This window comes from Sinohyriopsis cumingii, chromosome 3 (genome assembly GCF_028554795.1).
Source record: "Sinohyriopsis cumingii isolate HCF-2022 chromosome 3, ASM2855479v2, whole genome shotgun sequence".
In the NCBI taxonomy this organism is placed as follows: Eukaryota; Metazoa; Mollusca; class Bivalvia; order Unionida; family Unionidae; genus Sinohyriopsis; species Sinohyriopsis cumingii.
Window position 1 is genome coordinate 127,655,018 of NC_142963.1, and position 18,008 is coordinate 127,673,025.

Consider the following 18,008-nt stretch of genomic DNA (forward strand, 5'->3'; position numbering starts at 1 on the left):
TTTAAAGTTGTGCAAGTATTTTAATTATTTAATGAGAAATAGGGGTCTCAGTTGGGTCATTTTACGTTCAGTCTTTCAAAGAGTTTATAGCGTTACAATAACCTATGTAAAAAGTGACATCATATTGCTCTAATTACCATGTCATTTCGATCTGAGCAGTAAGCATCGATTTTACAAAAGTAGAATTACTTTTACCGGACTCGACATGTTTCTGATATGTATCTTTATGTGTATTGACTTATTTATTTAAATATGGCGGTATAGATATATAGCATACGGGATTATTAATTAATTAAATAAATTACAATTACAATAATATATTAATGGATTAACACATTAACAAATTACAATAGAGGCTTCGCCCAATCAATAATAATTTACATGCCAATTCACACTTTAGTGCAACCATGATATGCCGCTAGCTCGGTAACCAACGCCTTTAAACGATAAAGCATTATAACACAATAATAATGTGTGCTTAGTCACGTAATTTTCTAGAAAGTTTCAATCTCTGCCATTACTGGGCATATCACCAGAAAAAATCCAATAACATACCGTCATTTGCAGCAGCCTGATACGGATTCCTATCAATAATCATGTTAAACTGGATTTAAGGTTGTAGTAGGATTTCACCTTAACATGTGTAAGTACAACAAAGACAAAACTCAGTTGATTTCACGCACGCAGAAAGGTACAAAGGCAATATACAATCCGCTATTCCATAACTGAATGAATACATGAATGAATAATACTAGCGACAGTAAATCTCTGTACACACAAATCATGGGGGTGGGGGTGGGGGGTGGGGGTGGGGGTGGAATAGTGCAAGTTGAAATGCATTATGCACACACTTACCTAGATTTATTTTTAATTAGGCTAATTGTAAAAATTTATACACGCTTGGTTTCTGCCGGCAATAAGGATTGATATGATTAATATAATGATTTGTAAGTGTGAGATTAAGACACAGTAGTATTCATATTTGACATTATTATTTACACAAACTTAACATTTCCTTTCACGCCGTTCGTGTCCTACAGGTCCACCAGTCTCGATATTTAATAGGTCTGATGAAATCCTTAATTTACTTAAATTCTTGCTGTGACATTGACAATTTTTCTATGACATGAAGCAGTTTCGAAGATATCTTATATATCTTTACACATGGATATGAAGTTTTCCACGTAACTGAAGACCTCCAGTCAGAATTAATTTTCTTTTAGTCTTTGGTTAAAAAGCGATTTAAAGGAATATATCGGCACTGAATAAGGGTAATACCAGACTGAATTAGGGTAATAATAGACTGAATATGGGGAACACCAGATATAATTAGGGTGATATCAGTGTGATACTAGACTGAATTCCGAATAACATTTACAGAAACGTCTTTGTCCAAGAATTCGGTATGAGCACTCAAATATTTCCAGGAAAAGAATCAATCTTTTAGAATCCAAATAATCTGAATAAAAATTAACATATAACTCCAAACTGCCACAACAGACACTTTCCAGTGTAAAGAAAAAAAACAACAACTGAGAAATATCTCCCTAAGCATCACTGTTAAAACTAACTACTGCGCAATTGCAGAAAACCCATAATTGCGAAATAGAGACTGTTTACAAATAAAAAATTCACGTACTCCTAGTATGACCTTGATAAAAACCAATCATTTTACTCCAAGAATAAAATAAAAATAAAAGTTGTTTACTTGTCTCTGTGATTTCTGAATCAAGGTCGGGAACTAAGTCAGAAATAGAAACAGTGTTTCTATTGTTAGGTATTTATAAAAATGTCAGGTCAAACTGAATATCATGGAAATTATCAAATTCAAAGTAAACTAAATTACATTTCATTGACATATAATGAAAAGAAAAATTAAACTTACAAACAGACAATTAAATTAAATCAAATATAAATTAAATCAAATATATATAACACTTCCTCCATAAAGAAAAAGAAAGATTTATATGATAAAGCTTAGCAAAAAAGCAAACATAAACTTCTTTCTAATGAAGATACTGAAATTAATCTTCTTGGTTATGTTTCCAATTTTAAGTAAACATTGTCAAAGGCTTGTGAGGTCGCAAGAGCAAATCTGCACTCTACTCAAGCAAAAATGAAGTCAAGGTATGATAAAAACTCAAAGGAAAGTAGTGTAGTTTTCAACCTGATAATAGGGTCCTGGCTCTCTAGCCCGTACCACAGAAGTCCAAGTATTAGTTGACAGGAAAATAAATGATTTAAATTACATCATAAATACTCCTGGAAGGCGAAAACAAACACAACTCTGCCACATAAACATGCTAAAAGAGTATATTGAAAGAGATAGCCAGGTTAAACATGCAGTTAATTTAGTTGTACCTGTCCCCCTCAGTGAAGATTTAAGTGAAGAATTATCATCGGATTCTTCTAACATTGGAGTGACAAATCTTCGGAATTCAGAAATTATGAAAGATCTGGACCAGAAACCTTTACATTTGCAAGAACCGGAAAGAAGTGAACTTAAACAGTTATTATTTGATTATGAGCACTTATTACCAGATGTTCCTATAAAAACAAAATTTTTTTTTGACATTGAAATTGTAAATTCCAAACCTGTGAAACAACACCCGTACAGGATGAACCTTCTCAAGCACGAATACTTGAAAAAAGAAATTCAGTATTTGCTGGAGAATGATTTTATAGAGTCCAGTAAAAGTGACCGGAGTTCACCATGCATACTTGTTCCAAATCCAGATAAACTTTCCGTATGTGCACTGATTATAGGAAGGTGAATAGTGTGACAAAAACTGATTACTTTCCATTACCAAGAATCGATGACTGTTTTGATAATATCGGAAATGCCAGGTATGTCACCAACTTGGACCTTCTGAAAGAATTTTGGCAAATTCCACTAGCGGAAAGAGCAAAGGAAATATCTGCATTCGTGACTCCAGATGGACTTTATCAATATAAAGTAATGCCATGTGGGATTAAAGGGTCGTCAAGTACTTTTCAACATCTCATGACAATTAATTTATCCAAAAGTGAATTCTGCCGTGCTAGTGTAACCTTTCTAGGACATATCGTGGGACATGGACAAGTTAAAGCTATATATGCTAAGGCGAAGGCTATCTCTAAATTCCCCGTACCTGTAAATAAAAAGCAACTGATGCGATTGTCAGGTATGGCTGGATACTATCGGAAAGTTTGTTCTAATTTTTCTACAATTGCTGAACCCTTCACAAATTTATTGAGCAAGAAAAACAAGTTCCGTTGGCCTGAAAAATGTCATAAGACTTTTGACAAGTTAAAAGCCATACTTAAAAGTGCAACAGTTCTCAAAGCTCCAAATTTCAGCCAATCATTTCAGCTGTCTGTTGGGGTTGGAGCAATTTTGATTCAAGAAGACCAAAACGGTATTGATCATCGAGTGTGCTATTTTTCTAAGAAATTAAATAAGCACCAATGAAATTACTCAACAATCGAGAAGAATGTTTGGCTTTGATATTGGCATTACAACATTTTGAAGTTTACATTAGTTCGGCTCCTTCTTCGATTATTGTGTTTAGTGACCACAACCCCCTTACTTTCATCGGCAAGGTGAAAGGTAAAAATCAAAGACTACTAAGGTACAGTTTGTTGTTACAGGAATATGATATTGACATCAGGTACACCAAGGGAAAAGATAATTTAATAGCAGATGCACTTTCCCGTGCATAATAATGTCTTATTACGTGTGCAATTTATATCATTTATAAGAGTTCTTAACCTCATGTATGGTAAAAAGAAAGCTTTATTATATGAATCTTTCTTTTTCTTTATGCGGTAAGTGTTTTGTATATTTGATTTAATTTATATCTGATTTAATTTAATCGTCTGTTTGTAAGTTTTAAGTATTTTCTATTTTCATCACAAGTCATTGTAATCTAATTTTATTAACTTGGAGTCTGATACTTTCCAGAAAATTCAGTTTGACCTGAATCTTTTCATACATACCTAATAATAGAAACACTGTTTCTAATTCTGACATAGTTCCCAACCTTAATTCAGAAATCACTGAGACAAGTAAACAAGTATTTATTTTTAATTTTATTCTCGAGTAAAATGATTGGTTTTTATCGAGGTCATACTAGGAGTACATGATTTTTTAAATATGTAAACAGCCTCTTTTTCGCAATTCTGGGTTTTTCTGAAATTGCGCAGCAGCCAGGTTTTATACCAATGTCTACAGAGATGTTTCTGAGTTGGGCTTTTTTCTTTACACTGGAAAGTGTTTGTTGTGGCACTTTGGAGTTATATGTTATTTTTTATTCAGATTATTTGGATTCTAAAAGATTAATTATTTTTCCTGGAAATATTTGAGTGCTTATACAGAATTCTTGGACAAAGACATTTCCGTAAATTGTATTCGGAAATTCAAACACCGGAATGCTATTCACTGTGGAATAACAAAAAGAACTGTAGACCATACAGAATTATAAAGGCTACAATATACGTCATCGCCTTCCATCTTGGATGTGTCGTCGGGACTCGAACTTGAATTCATTAGAACATTTTATTACTAGGACTTCTAAAATTTAATTCGTGGATTATTCTTGGATTATTTTTGGATTTGATTCTTAAAACCGTAAGTCCTTATTTTTCACTTTTACAGAATTTTTCCAGGAAAATAAATTATTTGTTAGTTTTTTCAAAGCTTGTTGTTTTCACAGTTTCTTTTGTTACTGTTTATTAGAGCCTAAACATGTAACATAAGAATTTCGGAATACCCAGAATTGCGAAATAGAGGCTGTTTACATATATTTTTTTTTTACCTACTCCTAGTATGACCTTGATAAAAACCAATCATTTTACTCCAAGAATAAAATACAAATAAAAAGTTGTTTACTTGTCTCAGTGATTACTATATCAAGCTCGGGAACTAAGTCAAAAATAGAAACAGTGTTTCTATTATTAGGTATTTATAAAACGGTCAGGTCAAACTGAATTTTCTGGAAAGTATCAAATTACTAGTAAACAAATTTACATTACATTGACATGTTATGAAAATAAAAAATTAAAACTTACAAATAGACAAATAAATTAAACCAAATATAAAGTAAATCAAATATACATAACACTATGCAACCACAGTAGGAATAAAATATGTATTTCAGCCTTTGGTAAAAATCGATGGAAAGGAAGATATCTGGACTGAACTGAGGACAATACCAGACTTCTCCAATGATTGATCTCAGATGTATCTTTCTCACATTAAAAACCCATTAAAAAGTTTTTGTTTTCACAATCCGTAAGCATTAGTTTGTATATGTTTTGAAGAATACGATTGTCTGTTGTTAGCAATTTGAACCAGTACTTTATAATACGCAAACATATATTTTGATAAAGTCGAAAACGTCCCAGTTTTCCACATGCATACATTGTTGGTGGATAGTTCAACATCTAGTAACCACTTGCAATATTTTCTATGCACTTCTTCAGTATTTTCAGCTTTCAAATATCCCAAACTTTCAGCGCAATAGGAGATAGAAAAGAATCAAATAACTCACACATTAAATTGATGGACATTGTAGATTATTTGTAAAACTCAAAAGTAAGTGCATTGCTTTGACAACTTTGCCAGCAATAATATCCGTAGCACATGGAACAGATTCTGTTGGTAAAAATAAGTCCTAAGTAATTAAAAGTATCCACAATGTCTAAAAACTCATCTCAGAGCTTAAATAAACGTCTAGTCTTTTAAGTTTTTGTTAAGAATTATAACCTTTGTTGTATTAATATTTACAAATCTATTTCATCTTGTACATTATGTATGCAAATTATTTAAGAGTGTTTGCAGACCATCTACTGTCTCTGAATATATCACAGTATCATCAACAAACAGTAAAACATGTTAATAGGTTTCTTTTTAAATAATACCCGCCTCTAGAGAGAGAGAGAGAGAGAGAGAGAGAGAGAGAGTGCGTGTGTGTGTGTATGTGTGTGATTTTGATTTTTAAAGTAGCTTTAACAATTTTTCAGTCATATCGCTACGGTGTCTGCAGTGTGACAGCTTATAGTGATGTGTCTACCACTTGGGCGTCATGCCGCAGACGTTAGCATGATGTCCCGCTCAGTGACATTATCCTGACACCAGGTAAACCAGTCCTAACACTAACGTCTTCGTTCTGAGCGCCTAGAGAGGCAGCTGTTAGTACCATTTGCATAAGTCTTTGGTACAAGTCGGCCGGGGTTCGAACCCGCGACCCCCACATCAAAGGTGGAGGCTTTAACCACTAGGCCACTGGAGCGGTCCATATTTGCTTGTAATGTGATTTCCAGGTCATTAATGAAAAGAGAAAGCAGAAACAGAGAGACGGAAATAGTTTGAATGTAAGTTTAACATTTTTCGCGTCACTCAGAATTTTACGTTTGCAATAAACGTTTCCTTTCTACATAATTAGATGATTATTTTAAATAAATAAAGGCTCCAAAAAGCGTTTTTTTTTTTTTAAAAGACGTTTAGAATATAAAAGCAAAACGAATATAAAGTTAATGTCTACTATGTGATTATTATTCTTAAAACCAAATTTTGGAACAATAACAATATTTTATTAAATGACCCAAGAGGAGAATCTAGCATTTTATATGCTAGTGAAAACGTTTCATATACAACTAAACAATATTATTTACATCTGATGGATCGCTTTTTTAAATTGGTATAAAATGACCCTTGCTCCAATTGGGCGGATAAATCACGGTGCTAAAAGTCACTTTAAAAAGTTACAGCGTATACTTTGCTAATAGTGGAAACGGCTCAGTGATGTATTCATTCAAAACTGTATCACGACCTGGTGCTTTATTGTTTCATTTTATTTACAACTGAGCTAAGTTATTCAACTGTAATACAATTATCCAACTCTGCAAATATCCTTTCACTTAAATACTTAGTTCTACCTTCGGCTTATGTTTGTTTATACTCTCATGTAACTGGCCAGTATTTACTTCTAGTACGGCTGTTGCAAATTTTTAAATTGTTTGTGAACACTGCATCATTCGAATAATTACAGGAACGTTTTGGATTTTTTAAAAATATATTGTAGAATAATTTACATATTCGGGGAATGTTTGTGTTTTAATTTTTCTTCATTCGTTAATTCCGTCTATTTACATCCAGAAAAAAAAGACTTGCAATTAATCAAAGAACTGTGATATATTTTACATTTGCTATGTATTCACTAATGAACCACGACGCATTATCTTATCTTTAATACGAACATGAAATTTCTCACCCTGAAAAAATGCACCGATTGTTTTCAAAATACCGATTTGCCATGCTTCAGTTTTATATCGATTATTCTTTTGTCTATGTGTCCGATAGTACGAACATCAAAGTGTGTTCTTCAAACTTTCCAATGTCTTGTTGTTTATAAGAAAGAAACATTTTTAAAATCATAATCCCATATTTTAAAAATCATAATTCCATGTTGCAGCATTGCAGAATTAACATAATTCTGCCGATTATCAATGATTTTGTTACGATAAGGACAAAGAACCAAGGTTTGAAAGTTCTTTAAATATATGAACTCTGAAGTGTTTTAATGAAGGAGAAATTATTCTGAGGAAATGACTAAAATGTTAGATAAGAATATATGTCTGTGAATAGACCTGCACATGCAGATATATATCAATCAATGACGGAAGCTGCTAATCATATTAACAATATGAAATTAACTATTAGATACTTATTTTCTTCTTACTGCCTTTTCCGCATAGAACCAGTGAAAACACGATTGATATATTCTGTATGTGTGTCTAATATGCATGCAAAATACATAAATATATACTTAATATTTCTTATCTGAAAAATCAAAATGAAGACAATATTACCTGATGCAACAATATTAAAACAATTGAGAAAACATCACTATCAAAACAACATAGCAATACAGAATGTACGTAAAATATTAATAATTGAAAGCAATAATAAATAGACCTGTACGTCATATCCACTCACGTAATATATATTGAATTCTATATAATACTTATCAAATACAATCTTTATTGATATATTAACAAAAATTACTTAAATTGCTTTGTACTTAGAAATTCGAACACTAAATATTCCAATATAACCTTAAACTCTCCTTAACATTACTGGGAATATGTTTATTTGTTAGATTGATGAAAATAGCATTATATTATTGCATAGGATCGTTCTGGAGCCACATCGAGCCTTTTGTGCGTTCGATGGTGTGGCATTTATCAGTTCTGATGTTATTGAGCTAACAGTATATCTTAGAGTGGTTGCTCTTGAGAAAGTGCGTTTGTTAGCAAGAAAATTAAGAAGCGAAACCTGTATTGTAATTATATTAATAATTTATTCTGCTATACGTGTATACTACAACTAAAACGCAGGTAATATATAATTAAATATAAACATTCAACATTTATTATGAAACCAGGAATAACTATGTGCATCCTAGTATCAACGTATTTTTTGAGCAGGTATGCACCGCTTTTACCAGAAGGTACATACCATGCAAAGGAGATCTTCAATTTCCGGTGTCACTGTACTTCCGCCACACTGTACAAGGTCAAAGTCCGGACTTGGAGTCAGATCTGCTAGGTCGATTCTTTCGTTCATAGTCCTAATATATTCAATCATGGAATATATCTCCTTCACGGTATAATTTAGGACAGATGATATTTTCTTCCGTAGATCCTCGTGCGTTTTGTTTTTGTCCTCAACCGGAACCCTGGGATCGTGTGCAATATACTCATTTGCGAGCTTCATATATTCTTGTTGGTAATAATTAGTTGGTTTACTGATGTTATCAGTGTTTGTTTGGGCGTCTCGTTCATTACTGAGAATATCTAGGGTAGTTTTATCCTCCAATAACCTAGCATCTATTTGCTGCATATGTGTATAGAGTATTACGTCTTGTCGAACATGCGTGTCTGATAAATTATGGGGCATATGTGTGTCTGATGACACGGCTTGTTGCTTATGAATCCCTGGTAGCGAGTTATGCTGCACATGCGCATGATGTATCTCTGCATTTTGCATTTCAACCTGCTGTTTGTAAAGTTCTAGTAGCACGTTCTTTTGGTTGACTGTATTTAATAACACTTGTTTATACTCGCTTGTGTCTGTTTTGCTTCGAATAGAAAGGTTTTGCTTCAAAGTTTCCTTGAATAAACTTGAGTAGACATGTGAAGGATCAAGTTTATCCTGAACAAGAGTATCGAAAATTCGTCTCGACTTCTCTGCGTCAGTCTGACTTTTATTTCCGGTGTCAAGCATGCAGTAGAGGCCAAATAGAACCAAGGAACAAAGAAGGACCACGTAAATACCACGCCTGGACAGTTTCATCTTGTTCAGTTTATAAACTAAATTACCTGAAATAATAAAGATAAGATTATTCTGTGGCCTAGTATAATATGTTCCGTTACTTGTAAATATATTAACTAGATTACCAGATACTGTTTACAGTTCGATTTCTGTATTCAGTTTGATTTAGTTTCGTTTGCAGCTTGATACTTAGCAATTCAGTTTGATCCATTTAAGACTCGCCCTTCTCATTTTGACAAGGTTCAAACTTAAGTAGTTAAAGTCATTTCCGCATAAAACGTTTATCATCCAGTATGACACTTACTTGTCTACAATGGAGGTGATGTAGAAACGGTACCAGGATTCGCAAAACAATGGATCCAAACATACAGCCTTTATTATGGTAGTCTTGGGGTGATGTTATGTTGCACACACCCACACCCTCCATATATATATATATATATATATATATATATATATATATATATATATATATATATATATATATATATATATATCGGTTACAGAGCGTCATGTGTATCAGAACGGCCATTTTATTATTTTATTACGTTGGAATTACGTGATTAATGTATCTGATGACGCAATTTTCAGAAGTTTTTTGACAGTTTCACGAGTTTTTGCAAGTAAAGAAAATGCATCGAGTTTGTCTAAGTCTCTTAAGTGTACAAAGTATACACACCAATGACGAAAAACATCAGATTACCTAATACACTTTCATACCCATTCCCAATCCCTTAATTTGTCCGTAATTTCAATGGTTTGAAAACTTTGTGCAACTTCTTTGTTGTCGTCTGTCAAATGAATACAATTAGGTGACTTCTTATTTCAGTTTACTTCGCATTTTATCCGCTACAAAAGCCCATTAATGAAACAATTACCAATTTATCTGTTCAAGTTAATAAAAAAAATCTTGTTTTCTTTCTTTTCTTATTTGCAGTTTTGAATAATAAAAAAATGAAATCATGAAATCAATATAATGTTTTTAAAGATAAATATTTATATTTCGTACATTAAAATTTACGTAATATTTAAAAAGATAAAAGTATTAGATTTTTTCTAACCCTGTCATTAATGCATTACACGCAGTCTGCATGGTTTTCAGAATGGTGGAAAACTGAATCGACACTGCCGTTGTTATAACCAAGAAAATTTAACAAAAGCATACATAGAGAAGAAAATGCCAGTTAAAAAGGCATCAAAGATGCATATTGTTTCATAAGCAACACTATGCCAGCGTATCATTGGTGAAGCGGACACTGATACCGCTAAATCAGGACCTAATCCGAAAGTATGCCATGTATGAGTTTTGGTCACTGATTATGCAGTTGACATTGGAAATTGTCAATAGGATAATCCGATATCACTGTAGTGGTATCGCAATTCTTATTGCGATGACCTAATTTATCAGTTAAAATGTCAAGGTCACTCGCAATCGCACGTGCCAAATCCACGTAGATGGAGAAAGTTACAGTAAATTTTAAGAACTGGAGAAAATCACGAAAACTTATAACTTGGGCGAGTAAACACCTTACATTTCCAACATCGATGAAAAGGGCATTTCCGACAATCATACCCCTCCTTTTGTAGTCGTCGACACAAAACTAGAAACCGGTAGCAATTACCAGTCAAATGTTTTATCATGTACCTGTTTTATCGACTGGAAATGCTTTGTACATCAATTCCGTATTTTTTTTTTTAATATTTCAGGGAAATATAACGAGACATGAATTGCTCGAAGGTGCAACAAGCTTCGGGTACTGTCACTGAGACTAGATGATCAATTGGCCCTGTATTCAAGAAATATCTCGAGATACATGTCATTAGCTATGTACAGAGCAGTGACCCTTTCCAGCCATTGCCTCTGTTGTATGACGGGCACAAATCGCATGTATTTTTAGCAATCATTGATCGGGCAAAGCAACAGAACATCATTCTGTTCAAAGTACCGCTTCACACAAGACTTGACCTACAACCATTCGACGCCAGATGTTTCTGACCATTTCAGAAAAAATATAAGAGCAAAATCCATGCTAGAAATTATATCATCATCTGTTCCTAAGTATGCCTTATGTGAGATAGCATGCTGAGCCTGAAACTTAAGTGTGTCTGGTACAAATCTTCGAGCATCGTTTAAACAATGTGGAATCTACCCATTCGGTCCATCATTTTTTTTTAGACTCTATCTACAATAGAGGTAATAAAGAAACGGCACCAGGATTCGCAAAACAATGGATCCAAACATACGGCCTTTATTATGGTAGTCTTGGGGTAATGTTATATTACACACACACACACACACACACACACACACACACATATATATATTTATATATTTATAAGCATTTATACCAGCTACAACATTCCACGATCAAAGCAATGACTCCGATTCCAACAGAACTACCGACGCCCACCAAATCCATCTCGCTGAAAAATAATGAATAATTTCTTCCCAACGAGGAGAGTGTGTTACTGGACAAATAAAAGAAAACCCACTAAGAAACTCAAAGTTTTCTAACAGATGTAGTTGGCAGACACCCTAATACAGAGCATATCATTGTGCAGGAAATAAAAGGATATCTTCAAAGGCAATCATGCAAAAAAAATGTGGCAAGTGGAAAAACGCAAAAGCCTAAGGAACGTTTATTCTATGAGGGCTCCAAAAAAGGTACATTATGAACATTATCTTATTTACCCATCGAATAGCAGTGTAATTACTATGCATACCAGTGAAATTACTATGCATAACAGTGTAATTACTTTGCATAACAGTATAATTACTATGCATAACAGTATAATTACTATGCATAACAGTGTAATTAATATGCATCGTTTTGTAAAATATGCTTTATATGTAGTAAGATGTATTTATATAGGACATGTCTTACAGGTTTTAGTAAGCTAACTTTGTTATTTGCATTGTGTCTTGTTACACGCCATCTCACGATGTTTCGATCCCATAGAAGAAACAGATTCAGTATTATTGGGGGATATTTTGTACATATTTTACATTGTTATTCATTAACGTATAATAAAATTAACTTGTATCATTTATAATTTAGCTTGGACATTGTCAATTTATTCCATAATTCCAGTACTTTGCCATGCACAAGCTGCCAATACATACTAACTCGCCATTTGTTCCCTTTAAGTCAGCGAGCGCTATACAGTCTAATTGGCTATTGATCACATGACCTTTTCTATAAATCGTACCACGTTAATGTACTGTAGAGCTTCACGTTTATTGTGTCCAGGGTACGGGGCAGACGGAAGCAAAGCATCGGGTGACTTTGTACCCATTTCATTCATTCTATAATGTCTCAAGCTATGGAATACAATACAAATTAAATATACATAACATATCCCTTGATAAGAAGAAACATTTATACACTAAATCATTTAACTATCAGTTAATATACATGTAATTAAAAATTCAATAAGAGGAAGACTTATGAATGACAGAATATACATGAAACAGTATGATACTTCTGGACACGTGAAAGTGCATCTGCAATTAGATTATCTTTGTCCTTGATGTGCCTGATGTCAATATTGTACTCCTTCAACATCACACTCCACCTTAGTAATGTCTGATTTTTGTGTGTCATCTTGCCAATGAAAGTAAAGAGGCTGTGATCAGGAAGTACAATGATTGGAGAAGGAGCTGAGCTGTATACTTGAAATTGTTGCAAAGTCGGTATCATAGCCAAACATTCCTCCTCGATTGTGAAATCTTTTCCCTGGTACCTATTTAATTTTTGTTTTTTTTAAAAAAATAATAGCATACTGGATGATCTACACCATTTATGTCTTCCTAAATCAATACTGTACCAATCCCAACATTATTTGCATCAACAGACATTTTAAATAATTGACTGAAAATTGAAGCTTAAAGAACTGTTGCACTCTTAAGTATGGCCTGTAACTTACCAAAAGCCTTCTGACATTTTTCAGAATCAACGAAACTTAGTTTTCTTACTTAGCAAATTGGTCAGGGGTTAAGCAGTAATGAAAAATTGGAGCAAATGTTCCGATCATATTCAACCATACTCGAAAATCTCGTCAGTTGCTAATTACTGATAGGCACAGAGAATTCAAAGATATTCTTCACGTTAACTTCCACAGGTTTAACTTGTCTGTGATCCAAGATATGTCATGTAAATGTAACACAAGCACGGCATAACTCATTTTTACAATTGTCAAATTTGTATCGCTGAGTCTATCAAAGAATTTCTGAATGGTCTCCAAGTGATCTTTCTAGTTGTCTTTGTAGATGATGACATCATCGCTGTAAGCGTACAATTATCTAGACCAGATGTAATCATGTTCATTATACGTTGAAAAGTTCTAGGCGATTCTTTCACCCCAAACGGCGTCAATTTATATTGATAAAGTCCAACTGGAGTTACGAATGTCGAAGTTTCCTTCGCCCTTTCCGTCACTGGGATTTGTCAGAATCCTATCAAAAGATCAAATTTGGTGGCATATTGTTCTGTTTCAATTTTATCAGTGTATTCAGCGATTCATGGCAATGGGAATGAATTTGTTTTGTTGACACTGCTCAAATTTATGTAGTCAGTGCACATGCGGGCAAGTATTATCTGGTTTCAGTACAAGAATACATGTTGAACTCCATTCACGTGTACTTACTCATATGAAATCATTCTCCAGCCAATACTTAATTTCTTTTTTCAAACATTCCTTTCTGAGAGGGTTCATCGTGTACGGATGGTGTTTCACATCTATGGAATCTATAATTTCAGCATCTTGGTAGATTTTTTTAGGAACATCTGGAAACAAGTGTTTATATTTAAATACTATCTGTTTTAGTTTTCTCTTTTACTGTGGTTGCAGATGTGAACGTTCTGGTCTAGATTATTCAGTATTTCTGAATTCCGAAGATTGGTTACACCTCAGTCACTACAGTCCGATTGCATTCCATCGCCTAAATCGTCGCTGTGCGGGAAAGGTACAACTACATTGTGACTACATTATTAAGATTTTCAAAGTTTGATGAAATCGTTGTAAAGCCCCTTGGTTTTTAGGGTTATATGCAGAAGACTTGAATTGTTGGATGCCTAATGGATGCATAACTTGCTGGAACATTCCAAACTTAACATTATACTACTGGTCAGATTGGACAGATTTGAGATAGCCAAATTGTGTAAAAGAATTTATCAGAGCTTTTTCTATGGTTTTAGTTTTAATACTCCTTAAAGGATATGCCTGCGTGAATCTTGTAGACGCACACATTATGGTCAACAAGTATTGGTTGCCTGAGTTGGTCTTAGGTAAGGGACCGTCACCGTCTACCATTATTTTGCTAAATGGTTCGTCAAATGCAGGAATAAGTTGCAAATGAGCCTTAGGTATCATCTGATTGGGTTTTTCTGCCTTTTGACAAGTATGACAAGATCTACATTATTTGCAAACATCACTTTTAGGTTTTGGCCGATAAAAATGACCCAAGATCTTGTTATAAGTCTTATTAATCCCTAAATTACTAGCCAAAAGAGTTTCGTGAGCTAGACTAAGAACTGTCCGTCTATACTACTTAGGAACAAAGATACAATCAGACTGGGGTTCGTTTGACCCAACAAACGGATTGCTTTCAAAACATGCATGTACCCTTGACTTCAGAAATAAGAGCAATTGGAATATGTCTGTCTTGATTCTATTGCCTATTTTCAATATGTAGCAATCATAAACAACGTGCACTTTCTTCTTGCAATAGGGGCCACGTTCACATATAAGGATTTCTGATCAGTCTTATTACAAACTTGATTACTAACATGTGTGCCAGTTTGAGATTTGGAAGACTCGTGTGACACTGAAATGACCTTTTACCAATAAGCTGTTGTGTGGATAACTTATTGACGAAAGAAACTTTGTTTCTTTGTTCCTACGAGTATAGGTCTGGCAAGGAGTTTAAAGCCTATAGAAGAAGTGATCTCATGAGAAGGTCTGCTTATGGTGCCAGAGTCTATTTGAGATCATGGGAGATTGGCATGTGGTTAGTGAGATCCGACAAGAAGGTCTAGCAAGACGTCTAGGGCCTAAAGGTTATTAGGTACAGGTTGCGACCCTTTGAGAAGGTCCGGTCATTAACAACTGTCATAGGCTAGTTAGAGTGATCAGATAAATGACCCAATGAGCATAGTTCTAGCAGGGAGTCTCATCATCATCATCATCATCATCATCAGTCTCATGACCTAGTGTGGTCGTCGAGGCACTGTGCTGCTGAACATCTGACCAGTTCCCTCCACTTGTCTCGATCATGTGCCAATGCCTGTGTCTCCACAAAACTTTTCCTGGTCCATTCTGTGATGTTGTCAGTCCTCTTTTTTCTCTGTGTACCTCTCCTTCTGCCACCTTGGACGTTGCCCTGCAGGACTGTTGTGGATAGACTGTTGGCTCTAGTGACATGGCCATACCATTTCAGCTTTCTCTTTTTGACGGTGGTGAGGAGGTCCTCATATTGGCCTACTTCGCGCCTGATGGTGTTACGCACTTCTTCATTTGTGATGTGGTCCATGTAAGAGATGCCAAGGATGGTTCTGTAGCATCTCATTTCAAGTGACTGGATTCTTCGTTGTAATTCTGCTGTCAGGATCCATGATTTTCTGTATCTTTACTTTTTAATTTATACCATTGTTTGTTAAGTGTAATTTATTTGTCCCGTCTACATTGAAGATGTTTTCTTTGAGACATTTCTGTTTTCCGTATTTACGTACATTTTTCCATTTCCTGCGATGACATACTACATTATTTCATTAAGCCTTGATAGCCAACAGAATCACAATGTCAACAGTTATTTCATCTTATGCCCTTCATACATTCCAGTCTGTCACTGTCATCTCATTGACGTCATGAAATTGAGTGATTTGGATTTTTTTAAAACGTAGCTTTAACAATTTTTCGGCATTATCGCTACTTTTGCAGTTTATAATGATGTCTAGCACTGAGGCATCATGCCGCAGACATGTAGCATGATATCCTACACAGTCACAGCATCCTGACACCAGGCCTACCAGTCCAAACACTAACCTATTAATGCTGAGCGCCTAGCAACGCCAGCTACACTATTTTGAAACAGGTTTTGTCTACTTTAAGCCCAGACTGGCTGAGTATTTGGTATATGTCAGTCGGTAGTTCTGATAAACGTACGATCAAATTTCTCAGCTTATCATGTTCAGCATTGGGAATATGTTTGATTGCTTTATGCAATCAATTTTTCACACACCATTTGTTATAAAATGCTCTTTTATCTTTAGATAAGATAGGTCACAAGACACACAATCTGAAAGCATGCAAAGCACATAACAGAAACATATTATAAAGGAATATCTGTTAGACACACACATGACCCCGCTACTCTCTCTCTCTCTCTCTCTCTCTCTCACACACACACACACAGAGTAGCATAGTCAGACTGCAAATTATGTGCTTAGTCTGGGATATGGAGTAGACTGATAGCATCAGTACTTTACACAAAACAACGTGAACTCCCCAGCTTTGGCTAACTATAATACTGCTCTCTCTCTCTCTCTCTGCCTAGCTTATTTGCATACACACACACGCTCACAAATACACACACAGCACATGCATGTTTTTTGCACCCATATATCACTGTATACATTTAGAAGCGCTGTACTTACCACTTCTAAGTAGAACAGACGGCTTCATGATCCATTTCTAAATTGCCAGTCGTATCTCTCTCTCTCACTCCCGTTCAGTGCGCTCAACATGCGGTCCAAACGTATAATGCTAATTTGGGAAATTAGTTGTCTAAGACTTTATATGTAGGGTGTTAAAAGGAACTCATACATGTGATTCATATGTTCTTGCCTAGAATTGTGATCAAAACCCTTGTCTAAAACATATATCCATGCATGAGTATATATATCCATCCTCACAAATCTACATGCATGCTAAAATTTGAATGCATTTTAGTCCGTGCGTTTGTGAGCAGCTAGAAGCAAACTACTTCAACCACCACCCCCGAAAATGTCATTTCATAACAAAAAGAATATGTTTTTTGTGTATATATATGCGTACCGCGAACAAGATAAAAACCACGATTTTTATTTTTTATAGGAAAAGAAATTACCCCCTACCCCAGGCTACATAATAAGCAAGAGAAGAGTGAAAACCTTTCATTTATGTATCAATACATTAGCAAAATTACAAATGAGATACACACAGTCTATGTCTGGCTAAAAGAAAACCTTTATTTTGAAAAGGAAATGAGGGTTTATTACCTTTCCTAATTTCTCTATGGTTTTCGAACGTCTTAAATGCAACCCTTTCTTTCTAATACATGGATCTAGAGGGGCAGTGCCGCTACAATTTAGATTCTTAGTGACAGAACCGCCCCAAAAGTTTTGTTGACAAAACCTTAGCCTTGATTTAGGTACGTCTGCCATGCATGTGTAGTTGACATATTTAATGGTGAGTGCCTTTCTCTTTCTCTCTCCTACCTTCCCTTTTCTCCACATTTGAACACTTGAACCTACCTTCAAACTTTATTCTGATGTTACTTACGTTGAAAAAGGTTCCTTCATCTTTCCATCGACATGACTCATGTAATCTTTTTCCTTTTTTTGTACTCTAAATACATTTGGTAAGTAAACTTTTCTGTTGCTCCTTCTGATGCACAAACGGAGACAATAGAACATTGCCGCAGGCAACATAG

The 18,008-nt window shown here is 34.6% G+C and overlaps 1 protein-coding gene across 3 annotated transcripts in view; it reads right to left on the reverse strand.

Moving 5' to 3' along the window:
* LOC149803812 (carbohydrate sulfotransferase 15-like) overlaps window positions 1-18,008 on the reverse strand; it is a 29,627-nt gene extending 11,619 nt beyond the window's left edge. The window contains exons 1-2 of one of the 3 annotated variants that reach the window (XM_089953623.1): window positions 17,858-18,008; window positions 8,501-9,363 (exon numbers count right to left, since the gene is read on the reverse strand). In XM_089953623.1, the coding sequence (XP_089809749.1) occupies window positions 8,501-9,337 (837 nt within the window). In that variant the 5' untranslated portion in view covers window positions 9,338-9,363; window positions 17,858-18,008. Of the gene's footprint in view, window positions 1-8,500; window positions 9,364-16,971; window positions 17,053-17,829 lie in introns of those variants that run through there. The other 2 variants (XM_089953624.1, XM_089953622.1) reach the window with 2 other exon arrangements.